General features: G+C 51.5%; 2 protein-coding genes across 6 annotated transcripts; both read left to right on the top strand.

The window, feature by feature from the left end:
• Positions 1-731: 731 nt before the first annotated feature.
• Positions 732-2,282, top strand: HOXA4 (homeobox A4). Its single transcript, XM_049893794.1, has 2 exons — positions 732-1,375; positions 1,930-2,282. The coding sequence occupies exons 1-2, from the start codon at positions 751-753 to the stop codon at positions 2,280-2,282; spliced, it is 978 nt and encodes a 325-aa protein (XP_049749751.1). The 5' UTR covers positions 732-750.
• A 2,219-nt stretch (positions 2,283-4,501) lies between these two features.
• On the top strand, positions 4,502-24,140 carry HOXA3 (homeobox A3). 5 transcript variants are annotated; one of them, XM_049893788.1, is made up of 4 exons: positions 4,502-4,612; positions 8,837-8,919; positions 20,229-20,874; positions 22,275-24,140. In XM_049893788.1, exons 3-4 carry the CDS (start codon positions 20,349-20,351, stop codon positions 23,072-23,074), a joined length of 1,326 nt encoding a protein of 441 aa, XP_049749745.1. In that variant the 5' UTR covers positions 4,502-4,612; positions 8,837-8,919; positions 20,229-20,348; the 3' UTR covers positions 23,075-24,140. The 5 variants fall into 5 exon arrangements, with proteins under 5 accessions (XP_049749745.1, XP_049749743.1, XP_049749746.1 ...); XM_049893786.1 differs by lacking the exon at positions 4,502-4,612 and having other exon boundaries at positions 8,649-8,919; XM_049893789.1 differs by lacking the exons at positions 4,502-4,612; positions 8,837-8,919 and adding an exon at positions 12,881-13,022.
• Positions 24,141-25,852: the final 1,712 nt, after the last annotated feature.

Below are 25,852 nucleotides of genomic sequence, written 5' to 3'. Positions count from 1 at the left end.
CCACCGGTTGGGGCTCCTGCCGGATTTTTCAACGCAGGAGATCTCAGACGCAGGAACAAAAGTGTGGGAAAGGGGAACTACGGACGAGGAAACCGGTCTGTCGGCTCATTCGGTTTACTCCGGGCCCAGGATAAAAATCAGGATGTCCCCTTGGTCCAGGCGCCTTTCTTCCCCTAGACGGCCTCGAACCCTGGAGGGCACCAAGCAAGAATGGGCTGGGCCTGAGGTCAGTGTTGGGCCGCGACCGGCCGTAAGGCTGCCCCGAGGCCTAGGCCAGAGACAAGGCACGCACAGGACACCGCCAGGGCATCCAAGAAGACCAGCAGCCGGACGGACCTCGAATTCCTAGTGGTACTCAAAGTTGGGGGGCTGGGGTACCAAAGCGCCTGCTCCTTCCCACTGCCCCCGGCCGGACAGCAGCATCCATCACCCGCCCGCGCGCTTCCTGATCCGGGTCCGCGCGCGCGGTGCGCCCATTGGCTGGGAGTGGCCACGTGGGGTGCGGGGCGGAGCGCGCGCGGGGCCGTGGCGAAACGCGCGCGCGCGAGCGGGCGGGAGAGTAGCGGCGCGAACTTTGCCAGCAGCAGCCGGGGCGGCCAGAGGGGGAGGGGCGGGCGCTTGACAGCGGGGGGAGGGGAAGGGCGCAGAGGAAAGGGGGGATGGGAAGCGAAGCAAGAGGGGGAGGGGCCTCGGCGAGCCCAGAAAAACGACAACGCGAGAAAAATTAGTATTTTTGCACTTCACAAATTAATGACCATGAGCTCGTTTTTGATAAACTCCAACTACATCGAGCCCAAGTTCCCTCCCTTCGAGGAGTACGCGCAGCCCAGCGGCCCGGGCGGCGGAGACGGCGGCCCTGGTGGGGGCCCTGGCTACCAGCAGCCCCCGGCGCCCGCGGCCCAGCACCTGCCGCCGCAACCTCAGCTCCCCCACGCGGGCGGCGGCCGTGAGCCCCCCGCCTCCTACTACGGTCCCCGGGCCGCCCGCGACCCCGCCTACCCCGCGGCCGCGCTCTACCCCGCGCACGGGGCAGCCGACACCGCCTACCCCTACAGCTACCGCGGCGGCGCCAGCCCCGGGCGGCCGCCACAGCCTGAGCAGCCCCCGGCGCACGCCAAGGGCCCAGCGCACAGCCTGCACGCCGGCCACGTCCTGCCGCCTGGGCGCCAGCCCCCGCCACCGCCACCCCCGCATCCCCGCACGGCGGCCCCAGTGGCCCCGCGCCGCTGCGAGGCGGCCCCAGCCACCCCGGGCGCCCCGGCAGGGGGCAGCGCCCCCGCGTGCCCAATGCTCCTGGCCGAAAAGAGCCCGCCAGGCCTGAAGGGCAAGGAGCCTGTGGTGTACCCCTGGATGAAGAAGATCCATGTCAGCGCGGGTACGTGGCACCGCCCGGGAGGTGCGGGAAGGGTGGGCTGGACAGAGCCCGGGTTCGAGGGTCGGGGCGGGAGTCAGGAAGGAGAGGGCGAGAAGAAGGGGGCCTCGGGAGGGGAGCCCTCATCTGGCCCAGGCTGCAGTGGAGTGTGGGTGTGTGCGGTCCAGCCTTCTGAGCCCAACGTGAGAACCCTTTTGTACCCCGGGTCCCTTTATCTGGAGATTTACGAGACGCCAAACTGTTAGGGCAGTAATTATAGCCCCCATAAATTTAATTGCCCTGGCAGAGGCTTCGGGCCATGTGTCTTTGAAGCTTTTCTTCAGCCCCAATGCCCAGCACCATTCTTTATGGCTCTCGGGTGTTTCCCGTTGTCAATAGCCTGTGAAACATTTTCTTTGCCGTTTTATGTATCTTGCGTGAACTTGGTGTCAGGTTATTATATAATGATGATGTCCAATTGCTCTTCCCCACCCCACCTTCTCTCTCCTCCTCTTTTGCCTCTCCTTTCTTCCACTCCCTCCTCCTTGGCCTTCTTCTCTGGGGTTCTGGGCGTTCAGTCAACTCCAGTTATAACGGAGGGGAGCCCAAGCGCTCCCGAACCGCCTACACCCGGCAGCAGGTCTTGGAGCTGGAGAAAGAGTTTCACTTTAACCGCTACCTGACCCGGCGGCGCCGCATCGAGATCGCCCACACGCTCTGCTTGTCTGAGCGCCAAGTCAAGATCTGGTTTCAGAATCGGAGGATGAAGTGGAAGAAAGATCACAAACTGCCCAACACCAAGATGCGCTCCTCCAACTCTGCTTCATCCTCAGCTGGACACCCCGGGAAACCACAAACTGAGAGCCCCCACACCCATCCCCATCCCCACCCCCACCCAGGGGCCTCCACACCCATTCCCTCCTCTATATAATCCTCTATAAAGATCTAGACCACTTCCTTCCCTTACTTGCTGTTCTCCTGTCTTCTTCTGTTCCTTCCCCTTTCACTCCTCCCTGTCTGGATCATAACAGACACCAAACCAAAACCAATTTGGTGAAAAGCGTAACAAAAAAAGAGAAATATTATCCCGGTAAGAGTGTGTGCTGGTTGCTATCCAAGAGAGGACAATTGGCCAGGATGCTGGCTGGTGGAACAATCTGCTGGCCTGAACAGGCTGACAGGTTCGGGTACTTGAGAATGACCACTTGGCATCAAATACTTTTGAGATGGCTGAAGTCAGTTGGACAGCCTGTGCTGACTGGGGACATGTACACTTATATTTGTGGCAAGCAGAAGAAAACAGACCCTTTCCCCACCTCACTTCCCTCTCCCCCATTAAGGCAACTCATACAAGGTTGTACTGAACTGAATAAATGAGCAGACATTGTGGACCTCACAAGATTATTTAATTCTCAAAATGTATAGACCTTGGTGGTAGGTGTGACATGTTAGTTTCTCTTCCTTGCATTTATTTAAAATATTGTTATAGAGATATTGTGTTATCCTGGGGCAAAGTCTCGGGGACAGGGGAGTGCATTTACTACACCTGTGTGCAACTGTACAAATTGTGATGTGTCTATATAGGCAGCCATGTGCTAAGAATAAACTGTTTAAAAAAACATTAAAAATCTAAAACACAGATTTGTGTGTTTCCTAAGCTTTTCATTAAAAAAAAAAAAGTCCTTTGAGATGGTTGACCTTGCATGTAAAAACTTTGTAGATGGCTTAAGTTGTGTTCACTTGGATTCTGACTGCTCACATAATTTGTGCGTGTGTGTGTCTTCAACTTGAGCTGAACTCTTGTCAGGCTTGACCCACTGTGGGAAAAGTTCCAAAGAGCAGAAAGGCTTTTTAGCACTGAGAAGGCTCCTCTTCTTCCCAAACTTGGCCAGGCTTCCAGGCTTCAAGCCTCTGTAAGGCATAGAAGAGTGTCCTTTCCCGCAATGAAAGGTGAAACCGCATAGTGTTGCGGGCCCTGGAGTTTCTGCAGCTGTTCTATACACGGAACTCTGAGCGCACTTGGAAAGAACTGGTCCCTTTGGTGTTTATTGCACCTTCCTACTTAATCTGCCTGTTTCCCTGGAGATAAAAAATAGTTTGTTCAAAGGGTTGAGATTGCTTTTTGTTTCTTGGCTGTTTTAAAGGTCTTCTTCATTAACTACAGCTTGGGGATTTTTGTTTGTTTGCTTGTTTGTTTCTGTCTCTCTCTCTTTGGAGGAAGAGCTTATAAAATGACGTGCATATTCTCAGTACACCCTCCAAAGTTTCCTCTGAGAAAAAAAACATAATGACACCCCCAAAGTGTACCCCAATAGGCCTCGAAGGGTTCGCTGCTGGAAGAAAGCCAAACTCTGAACTACGATCACTTTCCTCAAATGTTCTGGCATCTTTTCTACTCAATCCCAGAGATCTAGATTAAAAAGGTTGAAAATCAAAACCCACGTCTCAAATCTCCATGACTTTCATACTTATTTACTAATTTAGACTTGGTGCTCAGTGAAGGGAGCTCCCTGCAAGGAGACACACAAAACCAAAGCACACTAACCCCAGAATATTAGAACCATCACCTGGGCCTGAATGAGAGCAGTTTTTATTTCATGTAATTTAGCAGAGGTGGTGGGAGAATGCTTATCCATCTCTGAAATATCAGAGGAATTTTTAAACACATTGTTCCGTCACTGGCACAACACTTAGCCAGTGATCAGTGCTGGTACCTCTACTTTCCCTGCTGCCTGTGATAACAGGCAAGGGTGATCAGCTCTCTCTGAACAAAACCAAATCTGAGAGGAAAGTGATGGGCACCAGTCTCTTAGGAACCTCCATCCCTCCCAAAGAAAACTCTGGCGCAAACAAATACCCGTGTGCCTTCCCAAGTCAGGCCGCCGAACCTGGCATAAAGTGCATTTTATAAGGTGTGAACGGGTGCTAGGGATTTCTGGAGGCACTGCAAATGCTGCTGAAAATTATTAACCCTCCCCCTTCTACATGCACTTGTAAAACGAAATTAAATCACGCTGAAAATAGCAATTTTCCCAAGAATCATTAATCACCTCATACAATAAATACTTCTTTGTAATTCAACAGCAATTCTGAAAGGCATTCTCTGGGAAAAGTCTGTGGAGGAGCGAGGGATCTTCTTGCAAATAATGTGATCTCAGGCAAAGACACAGCATCTTGGCTGTCTGCTCAAAAAATGTCTAGATTCTCGGAAATTGAGTGGCAAACTGCAAAACCTCACATGGCAGATTATCATCATTACAGGTAAAGGCTTATATTTCTTTGCGGGGAGGAGAGGGTGTAGGGGCGTTCATTAGGTTCATGCTAGGAACAGTTGTATGAGGGTGAAGGTGGTGAAGAGAGTAACTTTCTTTCACTTGCTCATAGTTTACCCAGGAAAGGAAGAGAGGATTGAGATCGTTTTTTCTAATATTCTAGGGCAAAACAGCATTTTTCCCTGGGTGGTCTTGATTATTAATGTATTGGTAAATTTTGCAAAACTAAACTTATCAAAATGATATAAATGATTATGACATTTTTTCAATGTTTTGCCTGTTTCAGATTTGGCCTTTAAGAGAACTTATTATAACATCTTAGAAAATACCACTTTGTGCTTCAAAATTGTGCATGTCTGCCCTTTGCTAGGGCAACCATAAGAGTTCACCCAGAGGACAAATTTTCTATCTCATTAATTGTTTTTTTTTTAAGCAAACCCTATTGGCCCCTCAAACCCTTGACCTTTGAAGACAGTATTTTGTGTAAGCTCTATAATTCTCCTACCAAAATGACCCTTATACGTGCTCTCTTCTCTCTCCCTGTCTCCCTCCCTCCCTCAAATACACACTCGTCTGCTTTAGTCACAGACCCAGGCTGTTGCAGACTCGGAGATAAAACTTTTGTCAACCTCTGAAATCAACCTAAATCGGATAGAAGACACTTTAATGGTCACAGTCTGAATTAAGTACTTAACGTTCTCCCCCTTGAAGAAAAATACCACTTTGCAGGCTCTCTTCCCTAGTTTCACTGAAATCTACAATATACCCAATGTTTTATTACAGCAGGAATTCAACTGTGACAGGCATAGTAGAGTACTTAATACCCAGGATGAAGCTCATGGGAAAAATACCTAGATATGTGGGGGGTGGGGAGGTTGAGCCCTCTCACAGCATCTCTGATTTTATAAGCTGCTGTCCCAAGGTGCCTTCATTCCCTCCGCCTTTCAGCCTCCTCCCTATGTGATGGGTGCCACCATCTCCCCTCTGTCTGCTGTTCTCCCGTGCTTCCAAACTCTCCTGCTCTTCTCACCGCTAACTTCCCTCCCCCACTTTTAACACAGAAACAGATCCAGTGACTCTTTTAGAGTGGAATTGTAGGAAATCACCCCCTCCCCAAATCAATGTAGCAAACAGAAGCCTGGGGCTTCCTGTCTGAATGAGTGGATTCTGTGCAGGCAATAGGCCCTCCGTTGCACTCCCCTGATGTCTGTATGCCTAGCTGGGGTCCTGCATTGGAGAACACAGGCTCACCCTTCCCAGTCACTGCTCTTGTTGCCCCTTCTCTATATTATCTACTGGCCCAAGAATAACTGCCTCCTGTCTCAAAGAGTCTGGGTTGGGAACAAAACGAGGAGGAAGAAACGTGTATTCTGTCTCCTTGGTAGCATCAGGAGGGCTGCTGGGGCTACTGTGAAACCTTGCAGTCTGGGACATCTAGCTTGGAACTTCAGTTTCTCTTCTCAAGGCCCCAGACTCATGGCATAAAAGGTCCTCCCCACCCCTGAGGCCAGACCTACTCATTCTGGGGTTGATTTTTGGAGATGAAAGAGGTTCCCAGATTGAATGTCCCAGCCAGAAGAGATGGTGGCCCTTTTGGTTCAGTCTGCTCAGTCTGCATTAGGTAACTGATGCAGAGAAATGATCCCCCCATGTTCTTTATGTTAATGAGTGTATAGGTTGAGTAAAGCTTTTGGTTTCATCCTGGATAGGGGTAGATGCATGAGCATCTTTCCTCTGCTGTAGTCTATTCCGCCTGCAGCGGATATGTTTATCTGGGCTTACACTTGAGTGTACCACCACAGGTGTGTGGTGGGAGGGTGGGGGGTAGGGGAAAGAGTGGTGGGTTCTTTCCTGACTCACCAGCAAAGTGGCCTGGGAAATTATGTAATCAAACTGCCCTAGTCAGGGCACTTAGGTTTGACTACTGAGATCCGTGGCCTGGGAGAGCAGTGGGCTTCCCACTGTCCAAAATTCTCACAGGCCCAAATGACTAATTCTAGGCTTGAGGGGCTCTCACCCTAGGGCATCAATGGCAGTAACTTGCCCAGGATCGGAGAGTGTGGCCGTGCTCAGGAGGCCTGGGGAACTAAAAAAGGCAAAAAGGACCCTGGTTGCAGCAGATAAAGGTGTAGCGCCAGTTCCAGGGAGATATTGAAATTGTAATCTTTGGGGTCACGTGACTCATTAAATAATTAATGCGGATCCTCAGGAATGGAACGAGTCGTCAGGGCCTCACTAGGAATGAATCTCTCAGAAGTGAGACCCTAACTTCCTACTTGATTTTTAAAAACACACACTCTCAGAGTTACCTCCAAAGGCGTTTAACTCCTTCAGGAAAGCAAGAGTTAGCCCTTCGCCGGGGAGCACTGGAGCTGGCGGGCCCTCTCTGGGTCTTGGGGCTTTTTCGCGGGGTTTCTGTGATTCCAGGGAGCGCACCGCGTCCGGGGAAACGTGAGTTCTGGCTCAGATTTTCTGCGGTCACATCCTGGCTTTGGCGATGAAGTGGGACGTATGCGCAGACAGTTGGTAATGTTCTGATTCACACTGGGGAAGGCTGCAGAGATTACCATAGGACCGGCGCGAGGCTTTGTTCAATTTTCCCGGCGTTCATAAATCACCCGCGCCAGGCGAGCGACGGAGCAGGCGAGCGCCAAAAACGCGGAGAGAGGCCACAGCGGCGGCGGCGCCGGCCATTGCAGAGGGAGAGACCTAGGCAACATCTCTCTGTGACTCATTAGTCTGAACGATTTATGAGGAGCAGCAGCCATGAATATTAGACTTGAGGATAAGGAAATAGCAACAAATAATAATAGCCATAATAATTACAATACTCCTAAGAGGTGGGGACAGGCAGTGGATGGTGGCAAAGTGGATCTTTCTGGGGCCAAGTTGAGTTGCAGAGTGCAGAATGGCCAAGCCCCACCTAGCTCAGGCACCCCCTTTGGGAACACAGAGAGCACGTTTGAAGAAGAGAAAGGGGCCCAGCCTGAATTTCCAGTCCTAATGTCTGGTGGAGGGAGGGGCTTGCAGGTCAAGGTGGTGGCAGAGAGCAGTTGCTGGTTTGCCGCCACTTTTTAGCGTGCTGGGTGCTGGGGGGGGGGCCCAAAGCCAGGGGTGCGGGGATTGTCAGTTATTTCGTAGCCCTACTTGGCACTACCAGCAGGACTGCATGGACACAGGACAGTCAGCTGAGGGCTGGCTTTGGCAGGCTGGAATGGGAAGAGGTTCCCTGGGGCCTGGGTGACGGAGCAGGCAGTGGCAGGGATAGAAGCAACTGGTCAGACAGAGTCCCAGAGAAGCGGGAGAGCATATTAAAGCCAGGGCCCAGTGCAGAGGACAATTCTTTGCTCCTTTCCCAATGTTTCAGTCCCCAGAAGGTTGGCTGACTGCTCAATGACAATTTGCTGGTCAGAGAGCAGGAGAGGGTTGCAAATATTCTGAGGGGTGAGACTGCAACAGAATTAGGTTGATGAGCCTGCTGGTTGGTCCTGGGTGAGACTGGGCTGGATGGGGCTCCCTGAACGGGTATTGCCCAGCTCCCGTGTCATTCCCAGTGTCCAGCAGTTGTAATTGGTCCGTTCTGAGGGATTGGGTGCTGTGGTAATCCTGCCAGCCCACTGGGACCAAGAAACAGTGCGCCCAGGGCTTAATTAACCAGAAGACAAAACCTTCCAAGACTGCCCCTGGCCCGGGTCTGATTTCGCGCCAACAGAAATGAACACTATTAGTGAGGTTTCAGGAGAATCGGTGATTGAATGCTCCCAGACAAGGCTTCCCTTTGTTAGCAAAAGAAAATAAAGCATGCATTCACATTCCCCAAGTTGGGGTGCTCCAGGAGCTTTCCCAGCGGAGCCGGCAGTGCTTCAAAGCTTCTTCTGCCTCTTCACCGTCCTCGCCTCCCTCATTTTCCTCCCCCTTTCCTCTCCCACCCACCCACCCACCCCAAAAAAGAAAGAAAAAGGAGAGAGTGTGGGTGCGGAGATGGAGTATGTATTTATTTTACAAAAATAAATTACCATCTCCAGGCCATTTGTAGACTGGAACCTTTCGAGCAATGAGTGCGCTGCATGGACGAGTGCCTTGGCGACTCCTCCGTGCCCGTGCCACCCCAGGGGCCACCCGGACGCCCGCGCCGTCCATGCGTTCTATTCCGATCCTCCAACTCCCTTCCTTTGCAGCCACCGTTCACCCTTTGCTGTTTATTTGTCCGCAGAGCGCCTGGGCACCGGAAAAGGCGATTCACTGTACGCCTGGAGCTGGAGACAATTCCTGGTTCTGACTTAAACTTCTTTCGAGGTAAGCGCTGCATCAAAATTCTTAGCCACACCATACTTTGCACCGAGCTATTGGAATGAGTTTACCCTCCCCGGCTACAGTAACCGCAGCCCAGCCATTTGAAGGAGGTTCTGGTCAATATTTAACTCCTGAGGAGTTATCCGGCTTTAGCTGCACGCCACCCGGAGAAGTGTGGGGCTGCAGGCAGACAAAAGGTTTGCCACCAAAGCCGGCGGTGTGCACGAGGGTCGTTTGCAGAGACCAAAGATATGGGGAGAAAGCCAGAGGAGGGGGTGTTTGTTTCTTCCTACAAGCCCCAAACAAATCACCACACAGAACAGCGGGGCAAAAGCAAGTGGAGGCCACAGGCGCAGTGGCCGCTGCTTGGGCCGCTCTCCGTGTTGACAACCGTGGCTGCAGAGGCTGTGAGTTCAGAAATGGTCGTCAGACCCAGATCTCCATTGAAGAAACTTGTTTTGCTACCTTGCAGTTTCAAAGATTGTTTTGTGTTTCCTTGGCATGAGAGAAATTGCTGTGTTTCGAATGTTTAGGCCTTGGCAGCCAGCAGGTCTTAGTTCATTTATTGGTGCTGATCTGCGGTCCTCCTAGGCGAAAAGCACCGGTTTTCTAGATCTCCGCGTGTTCTTCTCCTGTTTAGAACAAGAAAAAAACTATTTAAAATTCTTTTCAAGTTCTGGCTTAATTTGTTCTCTTAGTTTGGGATGCAGGGAGGTAATTACTGTGGTTTATTACCTTGTAAAAGATCCATAAATTACGTGCCTATTTGGGGGAGGGAGCTGCTAGAGTAGCTTTTGAAAGCTTGGTAAAGAGAGTATGAAGGAATGGGTTTGCTTTGCTTTTTCAGGAATTACTTCTTTTTAAAAAATTTTCTCTAAGATTTTGTTTTCTATTCTCTAAGTCTCGGTCTTCCCTAAAATTAGCCCCCCAGATAGATATCAGATTGTTAATTAATTACTACATGCTATTCAGTAGCTCTCTAAGGCTGATATGGTTGGTGTCCTGGATACAATAATTTTTTTTTTATCAGATATGAAGTAAACAGAGTGAGAGTAAGGCTGGGTTACTTTCTCTCCTACTGTATGTTTATCTGTTTCTATCAAGCATAGGTGGAGCATTTCAGCAATTTGCAACTCAGTGTGTATACATGGTTTGCATCTCTGCAAACAACAGAACCACATGTATAAATATAAATAGTGCAGGAGTTTGAAGCCATGAATATAAAATGATATACACATCCACATGTGTCCAGAGAACTTGAAGCTCATTTGCACTGCAGTTGCACCCACAGGAAATATCTCATGTTAAACAATGATCTATCACTGCCACAAAAAAAGTGGGCTAAGAAAGCCTTACCTGATGCTGAGTAGAAAAATCACTAGAGCTAACTAAAGGGAGGAAAATGGTAAGTGTATTTTTTGATAGAGAAATCAGATTGCAGTGTTTGAGTACAGATATATCTAATCTGCCAACAACTTTACAAATATTGACTAAAGGTCTGTATCCTTAGTCACCTGCTCCTGCTAAGCCAGCTTTCCCCTATTATGGCCCTGGTGACCTCAATCACTGCATGTCTCCCCAGCCCTGGCCAAGCTGAGGACTGGGTAGTGAGTGGAGGGGGACTGGCAGCTCAGTTTCCCCAGCCTGTGGACCAGGTGCTAGAGCTTCTCTATTCTTATTCTCTGGAACTGGGTTTAAAAACAGTCACAGCCTTGCTCTAGGAAAGTGGATTTCAGAGAGGATGAAGGAAGAGGACTCTCAGCTGCTGGTTCCTCAGGTGGCTGGACAAGGCAGTTCAGGGAGCTAGGTTTGCTCAGCCCAAGCTCTGCCTTAGGGAAGCTGTTGAAATTTCCTTTGACTTCCTCAGATTCTCCCTTCTCATCCCACCAAATCACCTCATCTTACCCCAAGTCATCAATTGTTAAACAGCAGTTAGAGCATTAACTGGGCTGTTAGTAGAGGCCAGGAGGCTCCAGACTGGAGCAAAGATGCCCTGGGCCTTGCTGGCGTTAAGGCATTTCTCTGTAGCAGTACCAATGACCTCTATTGATTTATGGCCTTAATAGTTTTGGTTTGCACCGGACTGTTCTGAGAGTTCTGAAGGCGGCCCCTTCTCATCTTTGGGTTGAAGCCTTTGCAGGAACTTTGGTGGTGGTGGTGGGGCAGTTTGCCAGCAACTCAGCACTACTCCAGGCCCTTTCCTTGGATATTTAGAGAGGTCCTTGTGAGTGATTTGGGTGGCGGGGGGGGCGGCAAGAGGACAGTAAGGGTGAGTAAGCTGGGCTACAGAAGAGTCCTTTTTGGAAATCAGCCTTTGGTCCTGTCCCTCATCCCTCAAACCTGGGAAAGGCAGGTTTTCACTTTGTGGCCTTGCTTTCTAGCTTGAGGCTGGCTGGAATGGGGGGCAGGGGGCCTCTGACTTTAGGTCAGAGCTGGGAAAGTTCACGAAGAGGTCCTCTCCCAGCTATGTCACAGACAAAACTTCATTGGAATACTGCCATCAGCTTAGGCCAGGGCTCATTTCCAAGTGGTGGAGGTCTCCTCCTCTTTTATTGCTCTTCTTATTTGGACACCCCTATAACCAGGCCCCCTTCCTGAGGGGCTTACATTCTTCTTAGGCCTCTTCTGTTCCCCTTCAGGGGAGAAGGGGAGGGAAGCTGCTACAAGTGAGTCCTCACACTTAGGGAGAGCAGGCTGAAGACCCACTCAAGGAAAAAAAGAGTGAGACAGAAGGATCTCCTGGGCCCCAGAGCACTCCCAAAGTTCAGAAACTAAGGCCTAAAAAGAAGAACTTTTTAGGTAACTTGTAAGAGGGTAAAGTGTTGAAATCAGAGGGCAATGTCAACAAGCAGAAGGCAGGAGTAGGGGTGGAACCTGGGGGCAGGGGAGGGAGGGAGGGCTTATTTGTTTCAGCCAGGTCCCTCTTGAGCAGAGTTGATCCCATTCAGTTTCTGCTGGTGGACAACGGGGTATCTTAGGGGAGGGCGGACGGACCCACCTGTGGAGAGGGTCCCAGGTTGCCTTGTAGGTTAACTCAAGGGACACCATCGAAGGTTGATTTTTTTCTCTTGCGGAGACAATTAGATCATTTCCCCTTACATTTTTCATCATTAAAAAAATTATAGAAACCTATAATTTCTTGTATCACTCAGCTATGCACTGAGGAAATGCATAAGCGACGGTTTGGCAGGGCACTGGGTCCCTCTAGATTTTGCAAAATCCTGACCCACCACTCTGGAGCCAAGCACATCCTTCCTAGTGGGCTCTCATTCACCAAAACCAACTGGACTTGAAGGAGGTGCTTTACCCTTTTGTCAGGTAATTATAGGCCTTTTTAGTTTCTCCAGCGGCTGTGGTGTATGGTGTGGGTGTTAGCAAACTCCATACAATGGCAGGCTGCGAGGGGGGCCACTGAGCAGGCCAGTTGTTCCTGGATTTTTTTTAATGGAGATAGGGCCGGAGCCTTGCCTTTTGATGGACTGGCCAGTGGGCCAGAGGAAGTTGGGGTGCCTGGGTGTGCTGGATTTGGCCTGTTTGTGGGTGGGAGGCTGTAAGCAAAGTTAAGTGGACTCTGAGAATATGGACAGCACTGCTGTTCCCTTGTGTTTGGAGTGTGTTTAAAGAAATATAAGCGGAGATAAGCGGCCTGGTGAAGTGGGGGAGGGGAACCAGAAACCCACCCTCCCCCCCATCTTCCCCTTGCCTGAGACAAAACTCTTCCCGGTCCCTGGTCAAGACCCTCCACCTCCCCTCCCTCAAAGCTAAATGTTCTGCTTGGAAATCTAGTTCCTTCAGTGATTCTCTATTTCAAATAAAAGGATTTAAGTTGACGTATGACCACGTGAGCACATAATACAGCGCATTATTGTGGCACTTGGAGCGGAGACCCGGGCGGGCTTCGCCGGTGATTACGTTTTTCTAGATTCTGTACTGAGCGAGCGCTTTTTCTCCCCCACCCCCACACACCCACCTCCTCCTCCTCCTTCCCTTCTCCTCCGGAGAGCGCTTTCCGAGCAGGTTGCAGTTTTCGGCGCTCATGGAGCGGTTCTGGGCAAGCTAGCTGATGGGACGAGAGGCCGCACGAGGAGGATGGAATTTATTTTAAGGTATTTCCGTTGATTGTTCATATCTAGAATGAGTTATGGCTGCGAGAGACAAAGGTCAGGCAAGGAGACCCAGACTCGCGGACGGGACTCTCAGTCCCTCTCTTCCTTTGTTTCTCATTTTAGAACCGAAACCATTTGAGAGATCACCAGTAGCGCCTCAGACTCTGAGTTTAATTCCCTGGAAAGTGTTGGGAGGCGTAAAGAAGGGGTATTTGGGGGCTACTAGGTGGGCCCGCGGCCTCCAGCACGCGGGTGGCTTTGTCCACTGCAACGGGGCAGGGCTGGAGTCCCAGGAACTGATCCCCAGGCTAAGAGAGGGTCCCGAAGCGCTGGCGCGGGCCGAGGTACCCCGCGCAGCGATAGCAGGGCGGGCGAGGACGTCTAGGACAAGTAGGGACTGGATGGGTGAGAAGGGGAAGCTGTCCCCGGTTGGCGCGGTTTCTCGGCGGGCCGGGATGGAGGGTGACGGCTGACCTGGGCAGCTGGAGTAACTGGGAGAGGGAAATCGATGAGTGTGCAGATGCGCTGCCATCTTATCGATGATCTTTCGGGCCACTTTGTTCAGTGTTGAGTTGCAGGGAGCACTTCCCCACACGCGGGACCGAAGGAGCCGGACGCAGAGGCGGGCCATTGTTTCCCCGTGCGCTAGCAAGCTCTGCCGGGGAGGGGTGGAGAAGGGCAGTTCAGATCTCAAAGGGACCTGGGCTGGAAGTAGGCGTGCTGGAAGCCGGAGCCTCGCTTATTCTAACCTTAGGAAGACAGAGCAAGGAGCGAGCCGAGGCTGGGTTTGGGGATGTCTGGCTTTATCAGTGCGCGCACGGCCTGGGCGTCCCTTCTCACGCCCCGACCGCCTTGGAGAGTTCAGGACTAGCTGGTGCTCCCGGGGCTGGAGCGACGTCCAGAGGAAGGTCCGCATGAAGCAGAGGCAGACATATCTCTAGCTTCAAAGCCCCTGAAAAGGCGCTGTAGCCAGGACGGAGGCAGATGAGAGTTAAATTGCGTGTTTCCAAATTATTGGGAAAGCCCGAGCTAATAGAGCTTTGGGGACCCCACACCCCAGGAAGGGTGGGAACTCCTTAGGAAGGCAGAGGAAGCTCTGCTTTCCTCTGCTCCTTAGAGTAGGGGAAGGGGTACCTGCAAGGAATCGGGGATCGGATTTGCCCCCACTGCGGAGTTTTTTTTTTTTTTTGGAAATAGTATTTTCCTTCTGCACATGAAAAAAGAAAAAAAAAAAAAATCAAACCAGGCTTTCCCTACTTGAGTGGGATTTTGCTTCCCCAGAACAGAAGGGCCGCTTTTGCCCCACCCCCCTGCTGCCAGCCTCAGCGGTAACCGTGTTTAACTGAGGCCGTTTCAAGTGCTCTAAAACACCCCTTGGAAATAAAATGTAAGCTTTAATTGCTGTTCAATTACTTGTCAGCATTTCATATGATTTATGACCCAGTTCTGGCTCATTTTTGACCCAGTTAAAGACTCATAAATAATATAGTTTCGCTAGAAAGAATGAGACAGGGAACGGAGGTTTGTTAGAGGCATCTTTTTATTGTCGCTTTACTGCCAGCAAGCGGAATAAATACCTAACGATGAACTCTGGAGCTAGTTCTGTAGAAAAGCATGCACAGTGAGAAGAAGTCAGTTGTGTTTATAGAAAGGAAGTTGTGTTTCCTCCCAGGAAAGAGCCAAAGCTACCCCATTATAGCTAAACTAGAGCTATAAAAAGAGCTGGTTTCTTTCTACCCTCAAAGTCCCAGCCTCGCCCTCATGGGCAAGTGTAGTTCCACAATAATTTGACGCCTCTTCCCGCCAACAATTTTTCCTCACCTTCTTCCTCGGTTGCACAGAGTCCTGGAGCCCCCCGTGCCCTCTCAGACATGTTCACAGGAGATCCCTGTGAAGGGTAGAAAGGCCCCCATGGCACATTTCGCTGCTCCAAATAGCCTTCTAGTGGTGAGAAGATGTTTTCTTCCACTCCCTAGTGGGCGAGACTTCTGGGAGCGCGGGGATTTGGGGGAGCCAAAGCGTCCTCTCAGAAAAGAAAACCTCGTGGCTTTGGCGGAGCCGGGAAAGCTGCTGTGGGATTTGTTCAGAACGGGCAACGCGGCGGCAGCGGCGGCGGGGAGTTTCTAGCCGTGAAAGTCGACAAGCAGTGTATTTTTTCTTATAAAACAGTAACAAACAAAACAAAAACCTCCAACCATTTCGAAATTTTAAAAATCACTTCGCCCGAGCTTGCTCCAAAGCGAGTCCTTTGGGTTTTAGCAGAGAGGCCTGAGGCCGGGGCAACCAGGTGTCTGAGTGCCAGGATGCCGGACTCTTGTCTTGAGGTGGGAGCCCCACTTCTATACGGCTGCTGCGCTCCGCCCCGGAGGCACCTAGTCTGTGGCGATGGAGGCTCAAGCTCTAACTCCCAACCCCGGTCCCCCTCCGCTCCCGCGACGCAGCGGGCCTAGTCCCCGGGTTTTGCCGGGTGTGGTTCACTAGGGCGCGCCGATGAAAACGTATGCGCCCCAGGCACCCCAACCCTGGCTCCGGTGCCCTCGGCCTCCTTGGCCGGCACCGTCCCCTCCCCTGGCAGGTTCTCACGGGCGAGCTGGCCTTCCCTGCAGCTGGCTTAACAGAGAAGGCGGCCACAGTCGAGTCAGCAGTTTGGAGGAGAAAGTGAGGGTTGATTATTGACCCACGCCTTCTTTCTTCGCATGCCACATCCGACCAGGCTGGTTTGAAGAAAAATGCCGGCGAGCGGATTTTTGCTGCCGGCTTTCGCCTCCTACGCGGCCCGACTCCCCCTTTCATGTTGTGCCGCCGCAATATGCCATAAGGAGCAAGTGTTTGCTGTTTTGTGCTCTGTTTACAGCTTTGGGGCGCCGAGTCATAAATCTTGCCCAGCCATAAATGACAAAAACCATTGGTATGCATGAGGCCACCCTGGCCCAGAGTGCTTTTTGATTTCTGCCTTTTCCCCTGGCTTTGTTTTTGCTTTAAGGTGACACTTTGGCTCCCTGACAGTTTAAACATACTGCTTATATTTTTAACACCTTCCTTTGAGAAGGACCGGCCGTTGACGCCTTGGAATTGCATGAAAGCTCCATTTCTCTCTTTGCCACACACTACCCTTGCAGAGTGGGCTTTTGAACCTGGGGAGCAGAGGGAGGCTTGGGGAGGGAGAAAGACCATCCTCCTTAAAGTTATGGTGATGTTACTGGGCAAACGAGCTTTTCCTCTGCTCAGTTCAGGGTCCCCCACCCCACTAATTACGGACGAACATATCATGGGTGTCAGTTTATGTTGGGGTCAGAGCTTTATCTGTGAGCTGTGTGGCTGTGCTGTGAAATGGGCAGGAGAGGGCTAGAGACTTAGGTCCTATGCGCCCTGGTGTCTACCTGCACCTAGAGCATCTGATTCCACTGCCCAACCAACGTGCATCTCCCTCTGAGCATCTCCCTCCTGGCTGCCATGATTTCAACCAATTTATGTCTAAAAATATGACCCAAGGCAGCGCAGGGTGGCTTTTTGGGAGGGCTCTGGAAAAAGGAAGCCCTATCCCAGCCATTCCAAGACTGGCTTTGGGGTGTCTGAACTGGGGGTGGCAGGCAAGTTAAGTGTCCAAAGTCTGGAGAACTCCTTTCTCCTGGCACTGTTTCCCTTTGCCCCACAACTGGAGATGTCCAGGGCAGAGGGTTATGTGGATCTCAAACAGATTCCTAAGAAACAGAGCCCGGAGCCCCTTTGTGAGAGCCGTTTGTCCTCATTAGCATAATTTTCCTGGACTTTAGTGACGCCTAGGAGCGAGGAAAGGGAGGGCGTTTGAGGGTGGGGGAGGCTGCCCTCCTCCTGCCGCCGCTGCGCTCCCCCCTCTCCCCTGTTCCTCCCCTTGCCTCAGCCCCCATCCCCCCACACCGGCCCGAGCTTCCCCAGCCGCCTTGGCCTCCCCTCCCGCCCGCCCACAGCACCCCCTACCGCACCCCCCGACCAGACGCTGCTCCGCGTGTAATATTCATAAGAAACATACCCAAGTCTGTGCCACTAGCCCAGGCAGAGCCTCGCGCCGCGCTAGCGCTTATCTCCGGGCCGCGGCTGCTGCCCTCGGGAAGGGCAGGGGGCGGGGGTGTGGGGGAGGGAGGGGTGGGTGGGTGGGGTGGGTGGGAGGGGGGGTCCAAGCCGCCCCAGTCCGCCCTGGGCAAGCCGTGCCGGAGCAGCGAGGCGGCCACGCTCTGCGCGGCGACGTTCGGGCCTCGGGGTCTCCCTCCCGTCTGCCGTCTCGGCTGATGCTGAGGGTCGGTGACCATCCTGCGCCGAGGGGACCCGGCTGGGCCACCAAGCCGGGCCGGGGACCGGAGTCCGAACCCGATCTTGCGCTCGCGGCGCTCGTCAGAAGTTAAGGTAAGCAGGGCCACAACCGGCCGCTCTCAGCGCTGAATGGCGGAGTTTATGTCTCGGTGATTTATGGCTGCAGACTTAAATCTCGGTTCAAGAAGAGTTCACAAGCCGGAGCTTCCTTCCCGGCAGTGACTGATACCCTTACACTTCGAGTTCAGGCCGCTTTCCCATCCCCGCCCCCACCTCTTCTCTCTCCCCTAGCCCAGCCTCAACTTTTCTAGGGTTGGGAGGTATAGAGCAGAGTGGGAGAGGGGATGCAGGGGCTCTTTCCCTATGTTTCTCCTTGGACTCCGGGTGATGACGGGCTGAGGAACGGGAGAGAATGGCAAGAGGGAGCGGTGTATTAAGGAAGAAGGTTGAATTTGGGCAGATCTTCAAGACAATAGGTTAGCTTCCTGCACTCAGTTTAGCCTCCTCAATTCTTCTTTAGCTCTTAGACCCAGGGTTTATTATCCAGAAACAGATCCTTGCAAAACAATTCCTCCCCAGACCTTGCTTGTGGTGTACAAAGCAAAGTTTCCTGGCTGGGAAACCAACTTCTTCACTAGATTACAAACTTTGGGGGCTGGGTTGGGGGAGGTTGTGTGGGTCTCAAGGTGGTTGTCTGCTGACCTCAAACAATAGGAAAGGCTTTGGTGGGATTTCAGAGGTGAATTCATATTTTAAATTTATGGGAGCTGTGCTGTACTCTTTGTTTTTTAGACATGTTTTTGTTATTTTGTAAAACAATGCACAACTTGATGAAAAGGCTTCAGTAAGCATCAGGCCAGTGTAGCTTCTGATAATGGACTAGCAGGTCACTTGAAATATTGCACGTTCAAAATGAACTTAATTTTTTTATCTGATATTTTGCTGTTCAAGTGTCTGAAGTAATTTTCTTAACATGACGTTTTATTTTACATAAGCTTGGTATCTAAAAAATTTATAATGGCAGACATTAACACTGCCAAATGTAATAGGAGCTGTTTTCGGTAAAAGAACAGGAAATTGAGACATTAAATTGCTATTCCATTTAAAACTTTATTTTATCCTTTATTTGCTTTCAGTCATGGTATCTGTAGTTCTGTATATCCAAAAGAGAAACAATATTCCAGGACTCAGGATCATGCCCAAGAACTCTGGATAAGGGATGCTGTAAATTTAATTGAGGTTCTGGAAAATTTTTTGTGCTTGGTTTCCAGATGTTGGTCAGAGTGTTGGTTTAATAATGAAATCCAAAGAAGTCCATTATTAAAAACAAAATTATAATCATGCATTGGTAGATGTTTATTACATTATGTTTTTTCTAGTTAGCAAAGTATCTGCTGTTTCCTGAAAAACCTGAATAATTCTAGGATTCAAATACATATAGTTGGGACATGAAGTATAAACTGTTTTCTTCTTGAACCTGTGATTATAATTGTTTTTGATGGCCAGAGGGACTAACATTCTGAAGGAGGGAAAGTGTGTGTGAGAGAGGATATATGGAACCCATAGGGAACTTTTCTGAGCTGAGAAGCAGACATTGACCATGCAAAGGCTGAAAATAAAAAGAAAACAGGTTTCACTTCTGTAAACTGATTTCTAAATAAAAGACGATTGAGAAGGCTTCCAATTGCTTTTTAGGCTTCCAGCGTTACCCTTTACTGGCTGTTTCTGAAGCAGGTAAATAATCCAAGTTAAAAATAACAACAACAGCACACAAAGATCAGGGAACTCTGGCAGGATTTTATGGCTTGTGCTTCCATCCCTCGTCCGGAGCCAAATGACCCCCATACATCAAATTACATAGCAGTTTCTAAGACAGAACCTATTATCGTTAAGTTGGAAGGAGAGTTCAAGCCGTGGTCATGGAGATGAACGCTGGTTTTTCAGGTTCCTGGTGGGTTGTTTTTTTCCTCTAATCCATCATGTTTTAACAGGTAGAATTTGATAGTTGCCCTGAATAACAGCACCTCAGAAAGTCCAAGGCAGGAGGGACCTCTGTAACTAGGGAAAAGAGGTGGTGGATGCTTGCTGGGATGTGCCTGAGAAATAGTGGGAGAAAGTAGAGTGCTCTCCTCAATTTGAGTTGTGATTTGCTGGGGCAGAGGTGTTGTTGTGCCTGCTCCTGCATGCTATTCCATCCAAAGTTTTTCCTTCTGCCCTCTTAGCCACGAGGGGCTCATTTGGAGGAGGTGGGTCATATCCCCTCACAAAGGTAGATTAAATGCCTGACAAGCTGGGCTTCTGAATTCCAGCAGGGTCAGGTAGGGCAGCTGGCTGAAAAGGTTTTGTGCAAACCTCTCTTGGGGGCAGGAAGGTCCAAGAAGGGTCTGGATGGGAAGTCACTGGGCTTAGGAGTCTTTTGGCAAATAGAAGACCTAAAGTGAGGGGATGGAGAAAAAATTGGCGATTCAGGCTCCCTGATTGCCGTCTCGAGGGCCCCTCTTCCAAAATCCCCAGAGAGGAAGCAGTCGCGGGGCCATTGGACAAGGTGAAGGAGGAGAGAAGAAGGGACACCCCAAGTTCCCCCTCCCCTGAAAAAGAAGGATCCCAACCCTGTTCCTTTCCAGCCTGTCGGAGCATTCTCCTTTTGGATCCCATATCCCGAGGCTCGGCTTCCAGCCCTCACTCACTCTCCTTTTTGCCCGGAAAACCCCCCAACTCCAGACGCAAGTTAAGCAAATATTTGTAGCTGCCAGTAAATTCCAGCGGCTTTTTATAGCTTGGCTCCCTGCGCCCGGGGCCAAGTCGTGCTGCTAAATATTGCTGACCACTTTTTCTTTTATGGCTTTCATGTCACTTAGCTATTGAGAGTAAGATGGATTTGCGCCGAGCCCTCACCGCGCTGCTCTTCTCGCCCCCCAGGTCTGCGCGGGGCGGCCATTGGCGGCGGAGCGTCACGTGACCGCGGGGGCGTGCCAATGTGCGCCCTCACGGGTGTTAAGCCCCTGTCAGAGTGTGCGATCTGGATCGTGAAACAACGCGATGCAAAAAGCGACCTACTACGACAGCTCGGCGATCTACGGTGGCTACCCCTACCCGGCAGCCAACGGGTTCGCTTATAATGCCAGCCAGCAGCCGTACCCGGCGTCCGCGTCTCTGGGCGCCGACGGCGAGTACCACAGACCCGCCTGTTCACTCCAGTCGCCCGCCAGCGCTGGGGGCCACCCCAAGGCGCACGAGCTGAGCGAAGCTTGTCTGCGCACCCTGAGCGGTCCGCCCAGCCAGCCCCCAGGCCTGGGCGAGCCTCCCCTGCCCCAGCCACCGCCCCAGGCCGCGCCCCCTGCCCCACAACCGCCTCAGCCCCCGCCGCAGCCTCCTGCGCCTGTCCCTGCCGCGCCCCCGCCCCCTTCTTCGGTCTCCCCGCCTCAGAATGGCAGCAGTAACCCCGCCCCCGCCAGCGCGGCCAAGAGCCCCCTGCTCAACTCGCCCACCGTGGCCAAACAAATCTTCCCCTGGATGAAGGAGTCGCGGCAAAACACAAAGCAGAAAACCAGCGGCTCCAGCTCAGGTAAAGCGGTGTCTTCTGGAGGACAGTCCCCTGGTCTGGCTTCCAGGCTCCCAAGCCACCTTCAGCCACAGCCAGCATGGTCTGGGAGCGCTGGAGCATTTCTGGGACGTCACTGCCCCAGCCCCCCCAAAGTTTTCCAGAGTCTTTGTGACTAGGGAGGTGCCAGGCCTGTGAGCCAGGAACCCCCAGAGAGGGAACTGATAGGGGTCTCTGTGAAACTCTTCAAGGGCAAGCGGGGCCCTAGTCAGGTTGAGACCTCTTCTTGTTTCACTCTTGGAGTTAGCCCTCTAGGCAGAGCCAAGCTGAACTCCACTGTCTCTCTTTTTAACTCAGCTCCTCCATTTTAATGAGAGAGTGACACCCTCTCCATACTGCAATGTGGCAGAATAAAAGAACTAACTAATCACTCTCCAAGTCAGAATCAATGTCTTGCCTATAATCAGAGCTTATTTTTGCTCCAGTAGATGGAGTGGCTGCCTTACCTCTGGATAGGCCCTGCTCGGACTTAGTACCCTGAAGGCAGCCTGGGATCTCCTGGGGGAGGGGATGCAGGCTTGTCATTCTAATGGGAACCACATGCGCCTCCTGGATCCAGCCTTCAGTGGAGGAAAGGCTCCACCTCAGCCTTGCCGGCATCTTGGGTATTTTGGCCACTGCCTTCTCCGGTTGCTAGTGCTCTGCTCTGAGCCTGACCATCTGGACCCTCCAGAGCCAGGCTTTTGGGGGATCAAGGAGGATGGAAGGGTACAAGATTCTGGTGTAAACCTGAGCCAGGCTGCTTGATGACGTGGGAACCCTAATAGGACCCAGCATCAGAGCCCTGGTCCTCCCCTCTGGAGATGGATTACTTCAATGGGATTTCTTCCTTTGGGCAGAGAAGACCTTTCAGGTTGAGGTTTCCATTCTGCCCATCTCCTCTGGATAGATATAAATGAGTGGCTAGTTGAAGCAACTGTCTAATCATTTAGTCAGGCAGTGAGAGAGGGAAAGATTTTTTGGCCTTATATGAGGAACTCCACATTCCAGTTACTGTGAAAATGGAGAGACTTGCCCACAGGGAGCTTGCAGTCAGGCCCAAAGGCCATCAGTAAATAAGGCAAAAAGTGATAACTCCAGGAAGAGAATGGGAGGGGGCAACTTGGGGGTTCTGCTTTTTCTGTCCCTTGGCCCTTGGAGAAGCCTGTGGTTTGCCCTTTCAGTGAAGGGAGAGCTATTACCCCACCAAGAGAGAGGACAGCATGTTGTTCCTGACCTCCACCCCCGACTCTGGGCTCTGACCCACGGAGAGATCTGTGGGACCTGGAGGAAGGAAGAAGGGGTTGGGCTGGGTGGAGGGGGGCGGGAAAGGCGGGGCCACTGGCAGCCCCTAACTCCATCTTCCTCTCTCTTGTGTCCTCCAGGCGAGAGCTGCGCCGGCGACAAGAGCCCTCCAGGCCAGGCGTCGTCCAAGCGGGCACGCACGGCCTACACGAGTGCACAGCTGGTGGAGCTGGAGAAGGAGTTCCACTTCAACCGCTACCTGTGCCGGCCGCGCCGCGTGGAGATGGCCAACCTGCTGAACCTCACCGAGCGCCAGATCAAGATCTGGTTCCAGAACCGCCGCATGAAGTACAAGAAGGATCAGAAGGGCAAGGGCATGCTGACGTCGTCGGGGGGCCAGTCCCCTAGTCGCAGCCCTGTGCCGCCAGGCGCTGGTGGCTATCTGAACTCTATGCATTCGCTGGTCAACAGCGTCCCGTATGAGCCCCAGTCGCCCCCGTCCTTCTCCAAGCCTCCCCAGGGCGCCTACGGGCTACCCCCTGCCTCCTACCCCGCGCCCCTGCCCAGCTGCGCACCCCCACCGCCCCCACAGAAGCGCTACACACCGGCAGGGGCGAGCGGCACCCCCGACTATGACCCTCATGCGCATGGCCTGCAGGGCAACGGCAGCTATGGGACCCCACACCTACAGGGAAGCCCCGTCTTCGTGGGGGGCAGCTATGTGGAACCCATGAGCAACTCCGGGCCGGCCCTCTTTGGCCTGACTCACCTCCCCCACGCCGCCTCGGCTGCCATGGACTACGGGGGCGCCGGGCCGTTAGGTAGCGGCCACCACCACGGGCCGGGGCCAGGGGAGCCACACCCCACCTACACGGACCTTACCGCCCACCATCCTTCTCAGGGAAGAATTCAGGAAGCGCCCAAGCTCACCCACCTGTGATGGTGGGCCAGGAGCTGCGCGCCAGGAGAGCCCCCCACCTTTCATCTTAAGTTGCTTTTTTTTTTTTTCCAGTTTAAAGTTCTTCATGCGCCTCCCTTTTCCTTCTCCTCCGCCCTTCTTTCTATTCACTCCTCCCCCCCCCCGTTTTGTTTTCTTCCGTAACGCGTTTTTATAGTTTATGTGACGTAGCAATCTTGGTTGCTGGAATGGCTGTCAGTATCAGTAGCGATATTTATCTCCTTCCGCCCCTCGTTCGGCCGCCGGCCCTGCACCCTTTACCTTCTCCACTCTTCGATCAGAAACAGGGTATATGAACAAATTTTCTAGCCGAGTTCTTCAATGTGAATTTGTTCGTACATTATGGTTCCCGAGGGGAAGCGATTACTTTTTTTTTAATTTTTAGATTTTTGTTAATTGCACTTCTAAAGAACGAGAAAAAAAAAATCAAAGGCGCTTTGAAACAGGGGCTCCCTGTGCAAGGATGACTAAGTGTACGTCTTTCCGTGTGTGTATGCTGGTGAACAGTCAGATTTATTTATATTTTTTTTGCAAGCATTGAATAATCTAAGTTTTAAATATTATTTATCCCCACCCGTTCGTATTTATATTAAAGAAATTCTGTACCCTGATTGTTCAGAAGGTTTCTTGGGCCTTTTGTTCAATGGTGTATTGGCGTACATAGAAAATTTATTTGAAAGGGAAATATAGTTCCTTTATAAAAACGGTAATGATGCAATAAAACTTGAGAGGATCCAGCTTTTGAAAACAGTGATTTAGATTCGTAACATCCGGCGAAACTGAAAAAACAGTCTGTGAAAAATGCTAATTTGTTTTGAGAGTTCTACATTCCTTGCTGCTCACATTCTGAGAAACAAAACAAAAAAATAAAGTTTTTATTCTGAGTAATATCCATGTTCCAAAGGGGTTCTTTGGCCGAAGACGGGGGTCTGCGCGGAATTCAGGCGGAGGCTAGCAGGCCGCAGCGGCCCTCCGCTTGCCGGAGCAGGCTCTGGCGTGGGGCCTGGCCAGGCGGCGGGCCTGGAGCATCGCGCATTCTCGGGAAAAGCGGCTGAAGCGACTGGCGGCGGCAGCTCTGGAAACGGCCTGCGGCCGGCCCAGCTGGGCTGTCTGGTTCCCAGCTGCCGCCGAGGCCTGCCGAGGGCATAGGGGCTGTGCGGCGCCGTGTGCCGGAGAAACAAAGGCGGCCGGCTAGAGGAGCGGTGGGGGACGCACAGGTGCCCTCACGGCCCTGCAGGGGGTAAGCCAGGTCAAACCTCTTCTCCACGTTCTTCCTCAGGTCAGAGCTGACCTGCCCACGCCTTCATCCGGGAATATCCAGCCTTGCGAGGGATACCGAGCACTTCCATGAGCAATCGGACTTCTTGGAGTCCTCCCTGCGGTCCATTATCGCCCCAGGAGGAAAGAATCGCACCAAAAATCACCGCTGGAAGCAAGGCAGTTCGGAAGGGACCGGGGCTCACCCAAGTCCTCAGCAAAAACAGAGGCTCAGCTCAGTGGAGCCTCCCAAGCCCTTCCTTGGGCTGCCAGAATCGCAGCATCGGCTTCCTCCCGGAATTTAGTACTTGGCATCTACTGGATTTATTTCTTCTTCCCTCCCGGCTTCCCTTTTATGGCCCCAGAGGGAGGAGAAGAGAGAAAGGAGATTGGTATCTTTCTAATAAAAATGCAATTTTATAAGTACTTCTTTCATTTGATGCTACAGGAGCTAAATATTACATTTCCACTTCTGGATTTAAGATAAGGTGCCTACAGACTGGCCGGCAAAGGCAAATGCAGACACAGTAGAGGGAAATATTTTCATCTTCAGATTAAGGAATTGCTCAGAGAAGGCACCAAATTCAGAAAATGCAAACCTCAGATCTGCATCCCCACTCAGAACTAGAAGCAAGGAGCTGCCTGCATCGGGAAATCGGGAGCATCTGATGTGAGAAATAAACCTCCCTTCTCCCTGGATTGTATCTTTCAGAGACAGAGGTGAATAATGTCGCCATTTTGTTTGCAATCCAAAATATCCATCATCATGGCCTCTATCTCCACCCTGAAAAGCTCCCTTAGATGATCCTTAGAAACAGGCACTGGAGCCACTTCTGGGTACCTTCTGGGCCTGCTGGAGCTGCCTTTAGGGAGCCTCCTTACGTTTTAGGAAAAAGAAAAAGGCTCTCGAAGATGCAAAACCAGGCGCTTGTAGAGAGCTGGGTGTTTTTCTCACACCCAGAGGTGCTTTCCCAGGTCTGTCCTGGGGCTCCTGATATGTGTATATATACCTTTTCTTTATAAAGAGTTTGGTCTGTGGAAGTCATAGGTTTCTTCCCCTCACCCCCAACCTCCCTCCTGAAATATGGCGCACCTCAGAAATGCAGAGGCTAGGAAACCAGTCTTTGTGAGAACTGGAGCTTCCGCCTTTCTGGTTGTTCACACAGAGCAGACACAGGAGTCTTCTTTTAAGTAATCATTTTAGAGACGAGCATAATATTACCTGGGAAAATAAGGAATAGTGTCTCTGGAGAGAGGGAGAGAGATCTTCCATCCATCCAGGGAGAGAAATCTTTCAGGGATACTACTATTTTGAACCTATGTTTAAAACCCACCCTTTAGCTGAGGAAGGAATGGTTTGGGAGGTTCCTCCTTCCCTCAGGGTAAGATTTTAAAATTAGATTCTAATATGATTTCCTATATCTTGCCAGTGAAGACATTCATTTTGGCTTTCAAAGAAAAAATATTGATCTCTCCCCAGCTTCTTAGATATTAAAAAGAAAT

Source organism: Elephas maximus, chromosome 8 (genome assembly GCF_024166365.1).
Source record: "Elephas maximus indicus isolate mEleMax1 chromosome 8, mEleMax1 primary haplotype, whole genome shotgun sequence".
Lineage (NCBI taxonomy): Eukaryota > Metazoa > Chordata > Mammalia > Proboscidea > Elephantidae > Elephas > Elephas maximus.
This window is presented reverse-complemented; position numbering and strand designations above follow the sequence as displayed.

Excerpts from the sequence above, each read along its gene's own strand:
- HOXA4 (XM_049893794.1), top strand. The coding sequence starts at position 751 with ATGACCATGAGCTCGTTTTTGATAAACTCCAACTACATCGAGCCCAAG. Across the intron at positions 1,376-1,929 it reads GAAGATCCATGTCAGCGCGG|TCAACTCCAGTTATAACGGA; the intron begins GTACGTGGCACC and ends CTGGGCGTTCAG.
- HOXA3 (XM_049893788.1), top strand. The coding sequence starts at position 20,349 with ATGCAAAAAGCGACCTACTACGACAGCTCGGCGATCTACGGTGGCTAC. Across the intron at positions 20,875-22,274 it reads AACCAGCGGCTCCAGCTCAG|GCGAGAGCTGCGCCGGCGAC; the intron begins GTAAAGCGGTGT and ends TGTGTCCTCCAG.